This window comes from Eptatretus burgeri, chromosome 4, assembly GCF_056783735.1.
Source record: "Eptatretus burgeri isolate ZD-2024b chromosome 4, Ebu_testis_v1, whole genome shotgun sequence".
NCBI classification, from domain to species: Eukaryota; Metazoa; Chordata; class Myxini; order Myxiniformes; family Myxinidae; genus Eptatretus; species Eptatretus burgeri.
The window spans coordinates 59,719,576-59,735,891 of record NC_140964.1 but is presented as its reverse complement, the minus strand read 5'-3'; the positions used below and the strand labels follow the sequence as shown (position 1 = coordinate 59,735,891).

At 44.9% G+C, this 16,316-nt stretch overlaps 1 protein-coding gene across 1 annotated transcript in view; it reads right to left on the bottom strand.

Annotated features, from left to right (window-relative positions):
* Positions 1-16,316, bottom strand: part of LOC147028148 (myelin transcription factor 1-like) — a 247,140-nt gene that overhangs the window by 179,900 nt on the left and 50,924 nt on the right. Inside the window, exon 4 of the mRNA XM_085878292.1 lies at positions 2,066-2,430. Coding sequence (XP_085734418.1) covers positions 2,066-2,430 — 365 coding nt within the window. The remainder of the gene's footprint in view (positions 1-2,065; positions 2,431-16,316) is intronic.

Genomic DNA, 16,316 nt, shown 5'->3' with positions numbered 1-16,316 from the left:
GATTACAGGCGCACGCCACTACACCCGGAATATATATATATATATATATATATATATATATATATATATATATATATATATATATATATATATATATATATATATATATATATATATATATATATACACATACATATATATATATATATACACATACATACATATATATACATACATACATATATATATATACATACATATACATACATACATATATATATACATACATATATATACATACATATATATACATACATATATATACATACATATATATACATACATACATATATATATATATATATATATACATATACATATACATATACATATATATACATATATAAAATGACCGTTTTTACAGCCATTTTTCCCTGCTGTGCAGGAGTTTGGCTTTTTCTTGAGGCAATGTTTTATGGCCGGATGCCCTTCCTGACGCCAACCCTGGTCGCCTCTTACGACACACAGGGATATGGTACACCTATTCTAACCGGGGCATACACCGGGACCAGTACACTGGCACTCATTTCGCCGACCTCGGAAGGATGACAGGCTGAGTCAACCCCCTGGTGTTAATTCAGCAGCCAACGGGGCTTGAACTCAGGAACCTTGGATCCCAAGCCACCACCCTAACCACTAAGCCAACACCAGGCATATATATATATATATATATATATATATATATATATATATATATATATATATATATATATATATACATATACATATATATGTATATATACATACACACACACACACACACACACACACACACACACACACACACACACACACACACACACATCTATTTAATATCCTCATTATCAATGTATACGACAACCCTCTGCTTTAAAATGATGCGTCAGCAAATTATAATCCACACCTTACTGTCTGGAATCTATTCAATTCCAAACAAAGGGTGATATGTATATAGTTATGTGTCAGGGGTTTTTAGTTCCAAACAAAGGGGTTTTTGTCCCTGTAGTGTCCATGTTGTTTACCCTGTGGAGCCCACCTCATCCCTCTCCCATCCACAGACCTCCTCATGTGTCTGTTCCATTCTGTTTTTTCTCCTTCCCTCTCCTGCTACCCTTGTTGTTTGTTCTGTGTGTTAGCTCTAACACGAGCCTCGACAGTGTAAACAAAAACAAAAAAAGGTCGTTGAAAAAAAACAATTTCTTTTGAAGCTCATAAATCACTAAGTCAAATTGTTTCTTCACCAGATCACTGTCAGTACTCTGTGTTGGATGAAACACAACTTTTAAAGTTGCAGGTACGTCAAGAACTCTGGAAAGTATTGAATCCACAGCAATAAAAATCAAAAACTGCAAAATGCCGGAAAATGAAATAAATAGTTGATATAAACAGCACGCAGAAGGAGAATTCAGAAAGGAGAGGTGAGAATAACATGAGAAGAGAAAGGAAAATAGCACAGTGTAACTGAGTTCACATGGTGAAATATTAACAAGGTGAGTGATCATAAAGTACGTTACGATACTATGAAAGTACCATTACGATTACAGCACTAGATGTAAGATGAATGAATCATGAATTTGTTTAATTGTGATTGATAAGGGAATCCACTTATAAAGTAAGTTATAAGGATGTACCATTACAAATTGCCCCAAAAGTCAATGTACACCTCTGTAAATTCCATGAAAACCCTGAAAATCAGCCTGATTGTTAATACGTAGAAACGGCCTCAGTGACATTTGATGTGGGTATTACGTCAGCAGTGCATCAGCCCTTTGCCTTGTTGTAAGCCAGTTGTTTTTGAGAAGTAAGTGGATTTTGTTCGAAGATGGTTTTGCACTTGAGGTATGTTTATTTTTTTTTATTTTTATTTTGGTGGAACATGTGGTTCATAGTACAGGTGAATGAATATACTGAGAGGGAAGGAATGGAGTTTGCAGAAAAGTTTCTTGACAGTGATGTCAGGACAGGAGTCTGTAGTGCACAGTCACTTTTGGGACACCCTGTGTAACAAGTAAGTAAAGTACTTCAGCTGAATTTTTCTACTGCTATCACAGAACAAGCTACTAGGATACAAAAGTTTATTTTATACCTTTGGTCTTGTCTTTCCATTCCACATCTCGTAGATTTCCACGAAATCCCTCCTTGCTCCCCTGATAACATTGATCTTTTTTCCGGAATAACTCACAATGTCCTCCAATGCAATCTCCTCCCTTCCCTTTATCCCCATTGTCTTTGCTCTTCTCTCCACGATTCTCCTTCGTTTTACCCCCTTCTTCGTCTTCCTTTCTTTTCCTACCCTTTCCCTCCCCGTCTCCTGCTCTCACTGGATCTTCTTCTTCATTAGAGTCCAAAGTTTCTTCCAGGCTATAATCTATGTTTCTCGCATGGAGTTTGCTAGGACAGTCGTCCAAGGTATTAGACTTGCGCTTCTTAGCCTGAGGAGGTCCCTGAGCACTGCAAATAAAGAACACAGGGTTAGTGTAAATTTCTATATCATATTGGTGACAATAATAATAACAAATCATAATAAGAATAAGATATAAGACTGGTGTGATAACAATTCTGAAAACCTCAAAAACCTAAAACTTTGCGCTGATCTTATTGTGATTCAAGTCCAGGACCTTCTTCCACAAATAAGTAACATTACTTAGCGGAGTCACCATAACTTGCACAGACGTATGATATGGGAATTTCAGAATGAGCAATATGGGATGTTTCCATCTGCAACAGAGATGCTGCATTTTAAACGTGAATTGCACAGACATCCATAGATGATCAAAAACACATGGTCTGCACGATTTGAACCTTACATCACTGCATCATGAGCTTTGGGTTCAAATGGGAACATAACAGGACAACCCTGTTTCACTTTCAATCCTCATTTTCACCTCATCGCTCATAATATTTGATTGGTTATTGAAGTAAAGAGCAATCATCTTTGCCCAATCAAAGGTATTCCTCCCAAGTCCCCAAGCAAACCACGCCATGCCATACCCTACCTTGCCTTGCCCTATCATGCCGTGCCATGTTGCGAGACACGCTGTGCCATACTATCCCATTCCCCGTCTTGCCTTGCCCTGTCATGCCATGCCATATTCTGGTATTCCCTGCCCAACCATGCCCAGCCGTGCGCTCTGGCGCAGGCAGTGCCATGCCATGCCATGCCATGCCATACTCTGGTATTTCCTGCCCAACCGTGCCCAGCCATGCGCTCTGACGCAGGCAGTGCCATGCCATACTCTGGTATTCCCTGCCTAACCATGCCCAGCCGTGCGCTCTGACGCAGGCAGTGCCGTGCCATGCGATATCGTGCTGTTCTGCGCAAAGTTCAAATGGCATGAAGCACGTTTCTCGTGGATCATCAATTACTCAATTCCTCAGGCAAAGGCAAAGTGATGGAAAGAATACAAAGCAAATGGCTGTATTCCTGGTACATTAAGACACACATCTAAGATAATTATCATTGTTAATACCGATTTATGGATGTGAAAGTTTGATACGCATCTTATTTTCATCATCTCTTTCTCTCGATTTCTGCTCTGTTATTAAATTGGCTTAACTAAGAGGAAGCAAACCAAAAACCTAAATTTCTTGTATACATTGTCAAGGCTTGTATGAGAGCTAACACACAACCCACACCAAGGGGGCATAAGACAAGAGGGGAGGAAGTGGGAAAGACAAAATAGTGGGGAACAGGGACACTAGGAGATCTGTGGAAGGTAGATGGGTGGGGTGGGGAACATGGGGTATAAAAGATGGACACTACAGGAACTTTCAGGAAGGAAAGCAGGGAATTTGAAGGAGGTGCATTTGGAGTGGATTATCGGGGGTAGAAAAGATCAAGGTTTTGGATGGGGGACGATAAGAGGTGGTGGTAAACAGCTGGTTTGAAGGCCTGGAGGGTAGAATGGAATTGAACAGAGTGAGGGAGTTCATTCCAAAGGTGGGAGAAAAGAGGAATGAAAAAGTGAAGGTGAGCAGTGATTCGTGATTTTGGTAGTTATACCAGAAGGAAGTGGATGGCGAAACTTGAGCGCCCTGCGGAAATATGGTGGGGACAAATCGCAGGGAGTGGGGGGGGGGGCGTGGGGGGGAGACCAGAGAGGAGACAGTAGAAGACAAACAGACATACATACCACCGACCTGCCTGTGGTGATTGAGTGAGAGGCACAAAGACTCAGCCTCATCGTGGGAGATACCAACGATCCTAAATGCCTTGGTTTCCACTGTGTGAACCCTAGAAAGGTGAGAGGCGAGAACACCAGCCCAGAGGGGAGAGCAGTACTCCATCAGGCTGTGCATGAAAGATTTTTATGTGGTCAGGAGCACAGGTGGGTCGAGGAAGGATTTTGTACGATGGAGGATTCCCAGTCGGAGACTGATTTTGGAGGCCAGGTTGGAAATGTCCAGGAAAGATCATTGCAGACAGTGAGACCGAGAAGCTTGAATGAAAGGGCTTCTTCCAGCGTTTTTTTTAGAAAGTATATGGAGGGGGGGGGTTCCAAACGGTCCTTTCGGAAAGACATCGTGAGAGTGTGAGATTTGTCAGGATTGAAAGACATGTTCCACGTGTTGGTCCAGTTTATGATTTTACCCAGATCTGCAGAGGGCGAAGAAGCTACTGCTTGCCGGTCTGAGGGTTGAGAGATGGTAGGGCAGAGGGTGGAGTCATCAGAAAAGAGATAAAGAGGATTTTTAAGAGTCGGAGAGATCATTGATGAAAACGAGAAAAAGAACAGGGCCCAGAACACTACCTTGAGGAACTCCAGCCTGGACAGGAAGAGGGGATGAAAGAACTCCATTTCGGGCCAGACGGTGACTGCGACAGGAGAGGAAGAGGGGATGAAAGAACTCCATTTAGGGCCACAAGGTGGCTGCAAAAGGGGAGGAAGTCTGCGAGCCATGAGTGGAGATGGCCTTGGATACCATATGAAGAGAGTTTGGTGAGCAGGGCAGGGTGCCAGACCTTGTCAAAAGCACACTATATGTCCAGGGATACAGCTCTGATTTCATGCCCGGCATCAAGGACCTCCATCCATTGTTGGGAGAGCAGAAGCAGCATATCCAGGGTAGAGTGATCTGGTCTGAAACCAAATTGATGAACGGACATCAAGCCATTGGAGAAGAGGAAGGATTTAATGTCTGAAGTGATGATAGATTCCATGACCTTACTGATGATTGGGAGAAGGCTGATTGGTTTGTAGTTGGAGGGATCTGTTTTTGCACCTTTTTTGCAGGGCAGTGATGCTTGCTGATTTCCAAGCAGATGGCAGATGACCTTGAGCAAATGAGAGGGTGAATAGAACAGAGAGAGTGAGCAAGAGCAGAGGAACAGGTTTTTTGGACACGTGGACTGATCGGTCTGCACTGGTTGCAGAATCTGAGTCGATGTTTGACACCAAACTCTCCACTTTGTCAGAAGAAAAGGACACAGAGTCCAGGGACAGTTGTGTGCGAGTGGGTAAGGTGGGTACAGAAAGCAATGGGTTTCGGACACAAGAGTTTGATGCAAACACCAAGTTTAAGCATTCAGCCTTTTCAAGTGCTGTGTCAGCTGTGCGGCCATTTGAGGTAAGGGAGGGGAGGGAGGGGGGGACATACACCAGAAACAGATTTGATTAGATGCCACCAGGATTCGGAGGAAGGAGAGAGGTTTGAGAGTTCAGACTTGAGTTTAGAAAGATGTTGTTTTCTGGCTCTCGTGAGGGGAGATACACACTTGTTCCGAGCTTGATGGAAGGAACTGAGATTATCCTCAGTTGGGTTTGCTTTCCATGAGGCAAAGGCAAGTTGTTTCAGGACAACTGCCTCGACACAAGCTTCATTGAACCAAGGGCGGGAGGAAGGGTAGGACAACTGAAGACGAGAGGGGATAAATCTGTGCATGAGGGAGAGCAAGTTTCTTTGAAAGAATTCCAAGGATGAGTTGATGTTGGAGAAAGCAACGATGGCAGAACAGTCTAGAAGTTTGTTGGCTGCTTGGAGACCCTGCCAGTCGGCCTGAGTGAAATGCCAGACTCTATGGCACTGAGGTGGTTCTCTAATAACAGCCAGAGAGATGTTCACTTTGACAAGGACGTGGTCAGAAGAACCGATTGGAGTGGAGGAAGAGCAGCAGATATTTTCAGGGAAATTTGTCAAAATCAGATCCAGAAGAGATGGAGTACCATTGGTTGAGATCCGCATTGGGAAGTTGACCGATTGAGTCAGTCCCAATGAGTCGCAGAAGTCTTTTGCTGAAGTGCCATGACAGGTGAGAGAGGTACCCACACCGAGCCAACTGGCATGATGACAAATGAAGTCACCACATACGAGGAAGAGAGAGTTTCGATGAAAAGATAGAAGTTGGTCCTTGTTTTCGGATAGTGAGGTGTAGATGGAGTCATCACAGTTTGGTGGATGGTACAGTACACATATAAACATGAGGTGGGAGTGGAGGGGAAGCCGTAGCCAGAGGTATTCCTGGGGGTGTGGGGGAGTGAGGGCAGTGTATGGAGAGTGAGGAATAGAGTCTTTGAAGAACAGAGCAACTCCTCCACCAGGATGAGGCTCAGGTCTGTCATACCAGAGGAGGGAGTAACCAGGGAGAGATACTAGGGGGTCAGAGATGTCATGAGGGAGGAAAGTTTCTGTTTGGCAGATTATGTCTGGTTTGTCCATGGCAACCTGTATGGGAAGATCTGTAAGATTTGAGTGATAGTCCCGGATATTTGAGTTCCACATTGTAAATTAAGAGGGAGCGGAGGAGGCTTTAGGTGCCCGGGATGGGAGGGGAGGACAAGGGAGGAGTGGGGGGGGGGTAAGGAGAGTTGTTGGAAGAGTGTGGGGAATTGCAGAATAGCTAGGGGAGGGGGCCGGACGAGGAGGAGAAAAGGCTCTGTTATGCTGGGGAAGAGGGGGTGGGGAAAGAGAAGAGGCAGAAGGCAGTTGACGTAACCTTTCTTATGTTCACTCTTAGAATCAACCGCAAACACAAAATGAATGAAATGATCTCATCACACTCTGATACCACATAACACAGCCAACAACCCCGACACCCAAACTCCCAGCCAAGAAACTCTAAGCATGCCGCTTACAGCTAACAATCCCGAAACCCCTATTCTCAATCAACAATCCCTACATCTGGCCATAAGCCAAAACACCATACCCTGTACACCTAGCCAACAATTCCTGCAGCAGTAACCCCAATGAGCAATTCCAACACCTGTACTCGCAGCCATGAATCTCTATACCTACCACTGACAGTCACCAATCCTGAACCTCTACCCTCAGTCAACAATCCCTCCATCCACTGATAAGCCAACAATCCATACACCCATACCACCAGCAAACAATCCCTGCACCAGTAAATGTAGGAAACAATCCCACTATCCATACTCCCAGCCATTAATTTCTAAACCTGTCACTTACAGCCAACAATCCCTACACCCCTATTCTCAGTCAACAATGCCAACATCCACACCCCCAGGCAACAACACCTAAAACTCTAATCTCAGTCAACAATCCCAACACCCATACCCCCATCAACCAATCCCCACACAGCAGCCCCAGCCAACAATCCCTGCACTCATACTTCCTGCCGAGAACCTCTAAACCTGCCACTTACAGCCAATGATCCTGAAACAACTATTCTCAGTCAATAATCCCGACACCCATACCCCCATTCACCAATCCCTTCAGTGTAGCTCTCGCCAACAATCCCTGCACCCGTACTCGCAGCCAAAAATCTATAAACCTGTCGCTTACAGCCAACAATGCTTAAAAATCCTACTCTCAGTAAACAATTCCAACATTTGCTCAGAAGCCAACAATCCCTACACTTGTACATGCAGCCAACAAACCCTACACATGTGCCTCCAACCAACAATCTCTGCACATATACCCCAGCAAACAATTACCACATCGACACCCATCCAAAAAAAATCTGTTCACATATCCTCCAGCCAACAATCCCAACACCTGGCTCAAAACAACAATCTCTCCATCTGCCTCAGACAAGGATCAATAAACCTGAAGCTGAGTCCTGACAGTCAAAAATTGCTGAACCTGCCCCTCAATCAACAAACCCTAAATCCCAACTTTCAGCCAACAATCGCAACACTGCCACCTCTGCTCCAAGTTAACAATCCCGAAATCTGTGTCCAAAAGTAACAATCGCAACATCTACCCTCGGCAGCTAACAATCCCTACACCCACCCTCGACCAAGAAACCCACACCCGCCCACACCAGCCAGCAATCCATAAAATTTCCCCCTCCATCAAAGAAACTCAAAACCTACCCCTCAAAAGACAATCGCTTCACCCATACATACATACATACATTCATTGGGAGCAGTGCATTGCTGCGTCCACTTTCCACTGGTACTCCAGTGGCCTCCGTATGGCCATCCCCCAGGCAGATGCCTCGTCCATCCCAATTTCGTAGGGATAGGACATTCCAGGCACCCACCTGAAGGGACTGTGTCAGATTAACATGAGGAGACCACCATCTGGTGGATGACACCTCAGCACCACTCCAACACACTCCAGTGCATTTTTCACAGTGAAGTGTTTTGTGGTGGCTGGAGTGGAAATACTGCCACCAACCTCTTAGGGAAGATAACCAACTTCAGGAGGACATCTGGAGATGCATTTGGCACCAGATATGGATGGCCAGTGGCTCACAAGGAGTTTCTCTGCCTTTTGGCAGGTTTTGTATTTAATCCTGCTAAGTGTCCATGTCCATACACACTCAACACCAGGGGTCCTGGTGGGGGAAGCCGGTTTAGTTGCCAACACTCAACCATGAACAGGTTAGTACGGGTTCCATATGATACCCATAGAAAGTCACAGATCTGATCTGGCTTGACCTGACAATCAGGGTTAGGTTCCGCCATATCGGCCGGGCTGCTTTGTGCCGTCTCCTAGCTCGGTACAATGCAGGGCTCCTGTCCACAAGCTTCAAGTGATCCCCCAACCCCAACCTCTGAGTAGCCGGATTACAGGCACACGCAACCAGGCCCAGCTGTGATGACACGCATACCCTCAGCACCAATCCCTCCACCCACACCATATAGCATGCAATCTGAACATCCAAATCACAGAGAAAATCCTTGCATCCACGATCCACTTGCTGTGCATTGTGTGTTAGCTCTCATTCGAGCCTCAAAAATGTATTCTAAAAATAAATAATAAAAAATAAAAAAATCCCTTAAACCTGTCCCCCAGCCAACAATCCTAATACCTGCCCCAGACAACTTAACAATCAATAAACCTACTCTCAATAGTCATTCCATCTGAAATCACCAAATTTAAGAAAATGTTCCCAGTTGACCCCCCAGATTTACTTTAAACTTTCATAAAATAGTTCCCAGGTATCAAAATGTAGCTGCGTAAAATTTTAGGTCCATAGATGCGGTCAACTCCGAGATATCGAGGGTTGAAAATGTGGTTGTGGCCCTATTTTTATGGTCGTTGCATCACAAAATGAACGGCTACTTTTAAACTCCCACAACTTTTTAAATATTAATGCAAGAGCCTTGAAATTTTCAGAGATTATTCTTCTGTAACTGCTCTGTAAGAAACAAATATAAAACAGAGTATACCTCTATTAAATTTTATGACCTGATCAGTTGAAATCCAGAAAAGAAATGTTGGTTTTGTTTGAAGACCCAACTTTGAGACCCCATATATTTTTGTTGACCCATCCCAGAAGCTTGAAAGTTTTTCAGGTAATAACTGAATGGTAGTAGTATTCAAATACATGTTTACTTTTCTTAATCAGTCATATATAATACAGTCATTTATAATACCGATTTATAATCAGTCATTTATAATCAGTCATACAAAAGACGGAAATTCAGTTAAGTATTGCAAATATATGACAAGGTATACCACTTCAAATTGTTCACCATTGGAAAGAGCATATTCAAGTTTACAAAAGTGTGAAATATCAAAGTGGTATAATGTTTTTATCAATATTTTAATAAATGATGTTCTGCCAGTGCTGTGCACGTTGTGTGTGTTATTTAATGAACAGTACTTTTACATGTAGTACATATGTGTAGTACATGTATACAATGTACATACATATCATCTGCTATTAGGATACCATGAACACAATACTTTGAAATTTGAATTTGTAATTCTTTGTTTCTCATTTGTAAATGGCAAGAGCTTAACTCATCTGGCTGGGGCTAAAAATAGAACTCAGGAATAGTGGCTGATCTGCTGATGTCAGCAGTGTATATAGTTACATTCAAGGGAGGGCATTTGTTGGGTTCCTTTGGTCCATGTGATGAAAGTTATTGATGCTCCCCTAACGTCAGCTGAGAGCCAGTACAAGCTCGCACCTGACTTGGAAAAGCAGATCAAGGACCTATTCAAATCATTAACGTGAAATGTTTTATTACATTGTTACTGCAGTATGTGATATATTTTTGTATTATTAATTTGAATAATCGAACTAATCATTCAAGATTACCATGGTGCCCACACCATGCACACACTTCATGTCATCACGACTGTGTTAACAACAGTTTTAAAAAAAAGGATTTTTTTTTAAGCCACTTTGATATTTGAGCTTTATGTAAACTTGAATATGCTCTTTCCAATGGTGAACAATTTGAAGTGGTATACCAAGTCATATATTTGCAATCCTCACATGAATTTCGGGGAAAAATGAAAATTTTCAATTTTTGAGGGATCATGACTGTATTATACATGACTGATTAAGAAAAGTAAACATGTATTTGAATACTACTACCATACAGTTATTACATGAAAAAAAAAATCAACCTTCTGGGATGGGTCAATAAAAATATATGGGGTCTCAAATTTGGGTATACATACAAAACCAACATTTTTTTTCTGGATTTCAACTGATCAGGTCATAAAGATTAATAGAGGTGTACTCTGTTTTACATTTGTTTCTTACAGAGCAGTTACAGAAGAATAATCTCTGAAAATTTCAAGGCTCTAGCATTTATATTTAAAAAGTTGTGGGAGCTTAAAAGTATCCGTTCATTTTGTGATGCAACGACCATAAAAATAGGGCCACAACCACATTTTCAACCCTCAATATCTCGGAGTTGACCGCAGCTATGGACCTAGAATTTCACACAGCTTCATTTTGATACCTGGGAACTATTTTACGAAAGTTTAAAGTAAATCTGAAGGGGTCAACTGGGAGGTGTCCGATGATATGAGGTGGAATGACTGAATAGCCAACAATTCCGAAATCTGCCCCTCTATGAACAATCCTTGCATTCATACCCCAACGAGCAATCCTTGCACCCATACCTCATCCAAAAATCCCTACATCTACACCTCAACGAACTATCCCTCCACCCACCCCTCAACCAACAATCCCTACACCGACACCTCAGCCAACAATCCTTCCATCCATACATCAACCAACTATCCCTACACCCACACCTCAACCAACAATCCCTACACCGACACCTCAGCCAAGTATCCTTGCATCCATACCTCAACCAACTATCCCGACAACCACACCTCAGCCAACTATCCCGACAACCACACCTCAGCCAACTATCCCGACAACCACACCTCAGCCAACTATCCCCACACCCACACCTCAACCAACAATCCCTACACCCACACCTCAGCCAACTATCCTTTTAACCACACCTCAACCAACTATCCCTTCAACCACACCTCAACCAAAAATATTGACACCCATACCTCATTCAACAATCCCCACACCCACACCTCAGCCTCCCACCCCTACACCCACCACCTCACCCAACGATCCCCATAACCACACCTCAACCAACTATCCCTTCAACCACACCTCAACCAAAAATCTTGACACCCATACCTCAACCAACTATCCCCACACCAACACCTCAACCAACTATCCCCACAACTACACCTCAGCCAACAATCCCCACACTCACTGCTCAACCAACTATCCCTTCAACCACACCTCAACCAACAATCCCTACACCGACACCTTCACCAAGAATCCTTGCATCCATACCTCAACCAAAAATTTCTACTTCCATACCTCAGACTACTATTTCCACTCTCACCCCTCAACCAACTATCCCGACAACCACACCTCAGACAACTATCCCCACACCCACACCTCAACAAACTATCACAACACTCACTCCACCAACAACTATCCCTCCCACCACACCTCAACCAAAAAATTTGACACCCAGACCTCAACCAACAATCCCCACACCCACACCTCAAACAACAATCCCTACACTCACACCTCAACCAACAATCCCTTCACCCACACCTCAGCCAACAATCCCAACACTCACACTTCAACCAACTATCCTTTCAACCACCCCTCAACCAAAAATTTTGACACCCATACCTCAACCACAATCCCCACACCCACACCTCAAACAACAATCCCGACACTCACACCTCAACCAACAATCCCTACACCCACACCTCAAACAACAATCCCTACACTCACACCTCAACCAACAATCTCCACACCGACCCCTCACACAACAATCCCTACCCCCACCCCTCAAACCACAATCCCTACACCCACACCTCAAACAACAAACCCCACACTCACACCTCAACCAACAATCACTCCACCCACACCTCAGCCAACAATCCCAACACTCACACCTCAACCAAAAATTTTGACACACATACCTCATCCAACAATCCCCACACTCACACCTCAAACAACAATCGACACAGACACCTCAGCCAAGAATCCTTGCATCCACACCTCAACCAAAAATCTCGACACCCATACCTCAACCAACTATCACGACAACCACACCTCAGTCAACTATCCCCACACCAACAGCTTAACAAACTATCCCTTCAACCACACCTCAACCAAAAATCCCCACACTCACTGCTCAACCAACTATCACCACACCCACACCTCAAACAACAATCGCTACACTCACACCTCAACCAACAATCCCTACACCCAAACCTCAGACAACAATCCCTACACCCACACCTCAACCAAATATCCCTATAACGACACCTCAACCAACTATCCCTTAAACCACACCTCAACCAAAAATCTTCACACCCACACCTCAACCAACTCTTCCTACAACTACACCACAGCCAAGAATCCTTGCATCCATACCTCAACAAAAAATCTCTACACCCACACCTCAACCAACTATCCCCACACCACAACCAACTATCCCCACACCTCAACCAACTATCCCCACACCTCAACCAACTATCCCTTCAAACACACACCAACCAAAAATCCCCACACTCACTGCTCAACCAACTATCCCTTCAACCACACCTCAACCAACTATCCTAACACCCACACCTCAACCAACAATTCCTACACTCACACCTCAACCAACAATCCCTACAGCCACAACTCAGCCAACAATCCCTACACCCACACCTCAACCAACTATCCCTATAACGACACCTCAACCAACTATCCCTTCAACCACACCTCAACCAAAAATCTCGACACCCATACCTCAACCAACTATCCCCACACCCACACCTCAACCAACTATCCCTCCAACTACACCTCAGCCAACAATCCCCACACCCACACTTCAACCAACTATCCCTATAACCACACCTCAACCAACTATCCCTTCAACCACACCTCAACAAACTATCCCAAAAACAACACCTCAACCAACTATCCCCACACCCACACCTCAACCAACTATCCCTACAACCACACCTCAACCAACTATCCCCACACCCACACCTCAACCAACAATTCCTACACTCACACCTCAACCAACAATCCCTACAACCACACCTCAACTAACAATCCCTACAACCACACCTCAACTAACTACCCCCACACCCACACCTCAACCAACAATTCCTACACTCACACCTCAACCAACAATCCCTACAGCCACACCTCAGCCAACAATCCCCACACCCACACCGAAACAAACTATCCCAAAAACAACACCTCAACCAACTATCCCCACACCCACACCTCAACCAACTACCCCAACAACCACACCTCAACCAACTATCCCCAAACCCACACCTCAACCCACACTATCCCTACAACCACACCTCAGCAAACAATCCCCACCCCCACACCTCAGCAAACAATCCCCACACCCACACGTCAAACAACTATCCCCACACCAACACCTTGGCCAACAATCCCCACACCCACACCCACACGTCAACCAACTATCCCTACAACCACACCTCAACCAACAATCCCCACACCCACACCTTAGCCAACAATGACCACACCCACACCTCAACCAACTATTCCCACACCCACACCTCAACCAACTATCCCCACACCCACACCTCAACCAACTATCCCCACACCCACACCTCAACTAACTATCCCTACAACCACACCTCAACCAACAATCCCCACACCCACACCTCAGCCAACAATGACCACACCCACACCTCAACCAACTATCCCTATAACCACACCTCAACGAGCTATCCCTTCAGCCACACCGAAACAAACTATCCCAAAAACAACACCTCAACCAACTATCCCCACACCCACACCTCAACCAACTATCCTTACAACCACACCTCAACCAACTATCCCCAAATCCACACCTCAACCCACACTATCCCTACAACCACATCTCAGCAAAGAATCCCCACACCCACACCTCAACCAACTATCCCCACACCCACACCTCAACCAACTATCCCAAAAACAACACATCAGCAAACAATCCCCACACCCACACCTCAACCAACTATCCCCATACCCACACCTCAACCAACTATTCCCACACCCACACCTCAACCAACTATCCCAAAAACAACACTTCAGCAAACAATCCCCACACCCACACATCAACCAACTATCCCCATACCCACACTTCAACCAACTATCCCCACACCCAGAACTCAACCAACTATCCCAAAAACAACACTTCAGCAAACAATCCCCACACCCACAACTCAACCAACAATCCCTACACCGACACCTCAGCCAAGAATCCCCACACCCACACCTCAACCAACTATCCCCACACCTACACCCCAACCAACTATCCCAACACCCACACCCCAACCAACTATCCCTACACCCACACTTCAGCCAACAATCCCACACCTACACCTCAACCAATAATCCCTACACCCACACCTCACCAACTTTCCCTACACCCACACCTCAACCAACTATCCCCAAACCCACACCTCAACCCACACTATCCCTGCAACCACACCTCAGCAAACAATCACCACACCCACACCTCAGCAAACAATCCCCACACTCACACATCAAACAACTGTCCCCACACCGACACCTTAGCCAACAATCCCCACACCCACACCTCAACCAACTATCCCCACACCCACACATCAACCAACTATCACTTCAACCACACCTCACGCAATAATCCCCACACCTCAACCAACTCTCCCCATACCCACACATCAACCAACTATCACTTCAACCACACCTCACCCAACAATCCCCACACCTCAACCAACTATCCCCACACCCACACCTCAACCAACTATCCCTACACCCATCCCTCAACCAACTATCCCCAAAACAACACTTCAGTAAACAATCCCCACACCTACACCTCAACCAAAAATCTCTACACCCATCCCTCAACCAACAATCCCCACACCCACACCTCAAACAACAATCCCTACACTGACACCTCAGCCAAGAATCCTTGCATCCATACCTCAACCAACAATCCCTACACTCACACCTCAACCAACAATCCCTACACTCACACCTCAACCAACAATCCCTACACTCACACCTCAACCAACAATCCCTACACCCACACCTCAACCAACAATCCCTATACTCACACCTCAACCAACAATCCCTACACCCACACCTCAGCCAACAATCCCAACACTCACACCTCAACCAAAATTTTTGACACCCATACCTCAACCAACAATCCCCACACCCACACCTCAAACAACTATCCCCACACCCACACCTCAACCAACTATCCCAAAAACAACACTTCAGCAAACAATCCCCACACCGACACCTCAAACAATAGTCCCGACACAGACACCTCAGCCAAGAATCCTTGCATCCATACCTCAACCAAAATTATCAACACCCATACCTCAACCAACTATCCCGACAACCTCACCTCAACCAACTATCTCTTCAACCACACCTCAACCAACTATCCCGACAACCTCACCTCAACCAACTATCTCTTCAACCACACCTCAACCAACTCTCCCGACAACCACACCTCAACCAACTATCTCTTCAACCACACCTCAACCAACTATCCCGACAACCACACCTCAACCAACTACCTCTTCAACCACGCCTCAACCAACTATCCCGGCAAGCTCACCTCAACCAACTATCTCTTCAACCACACCTCAACCAACTATCCCGACAACCACACCTCAAC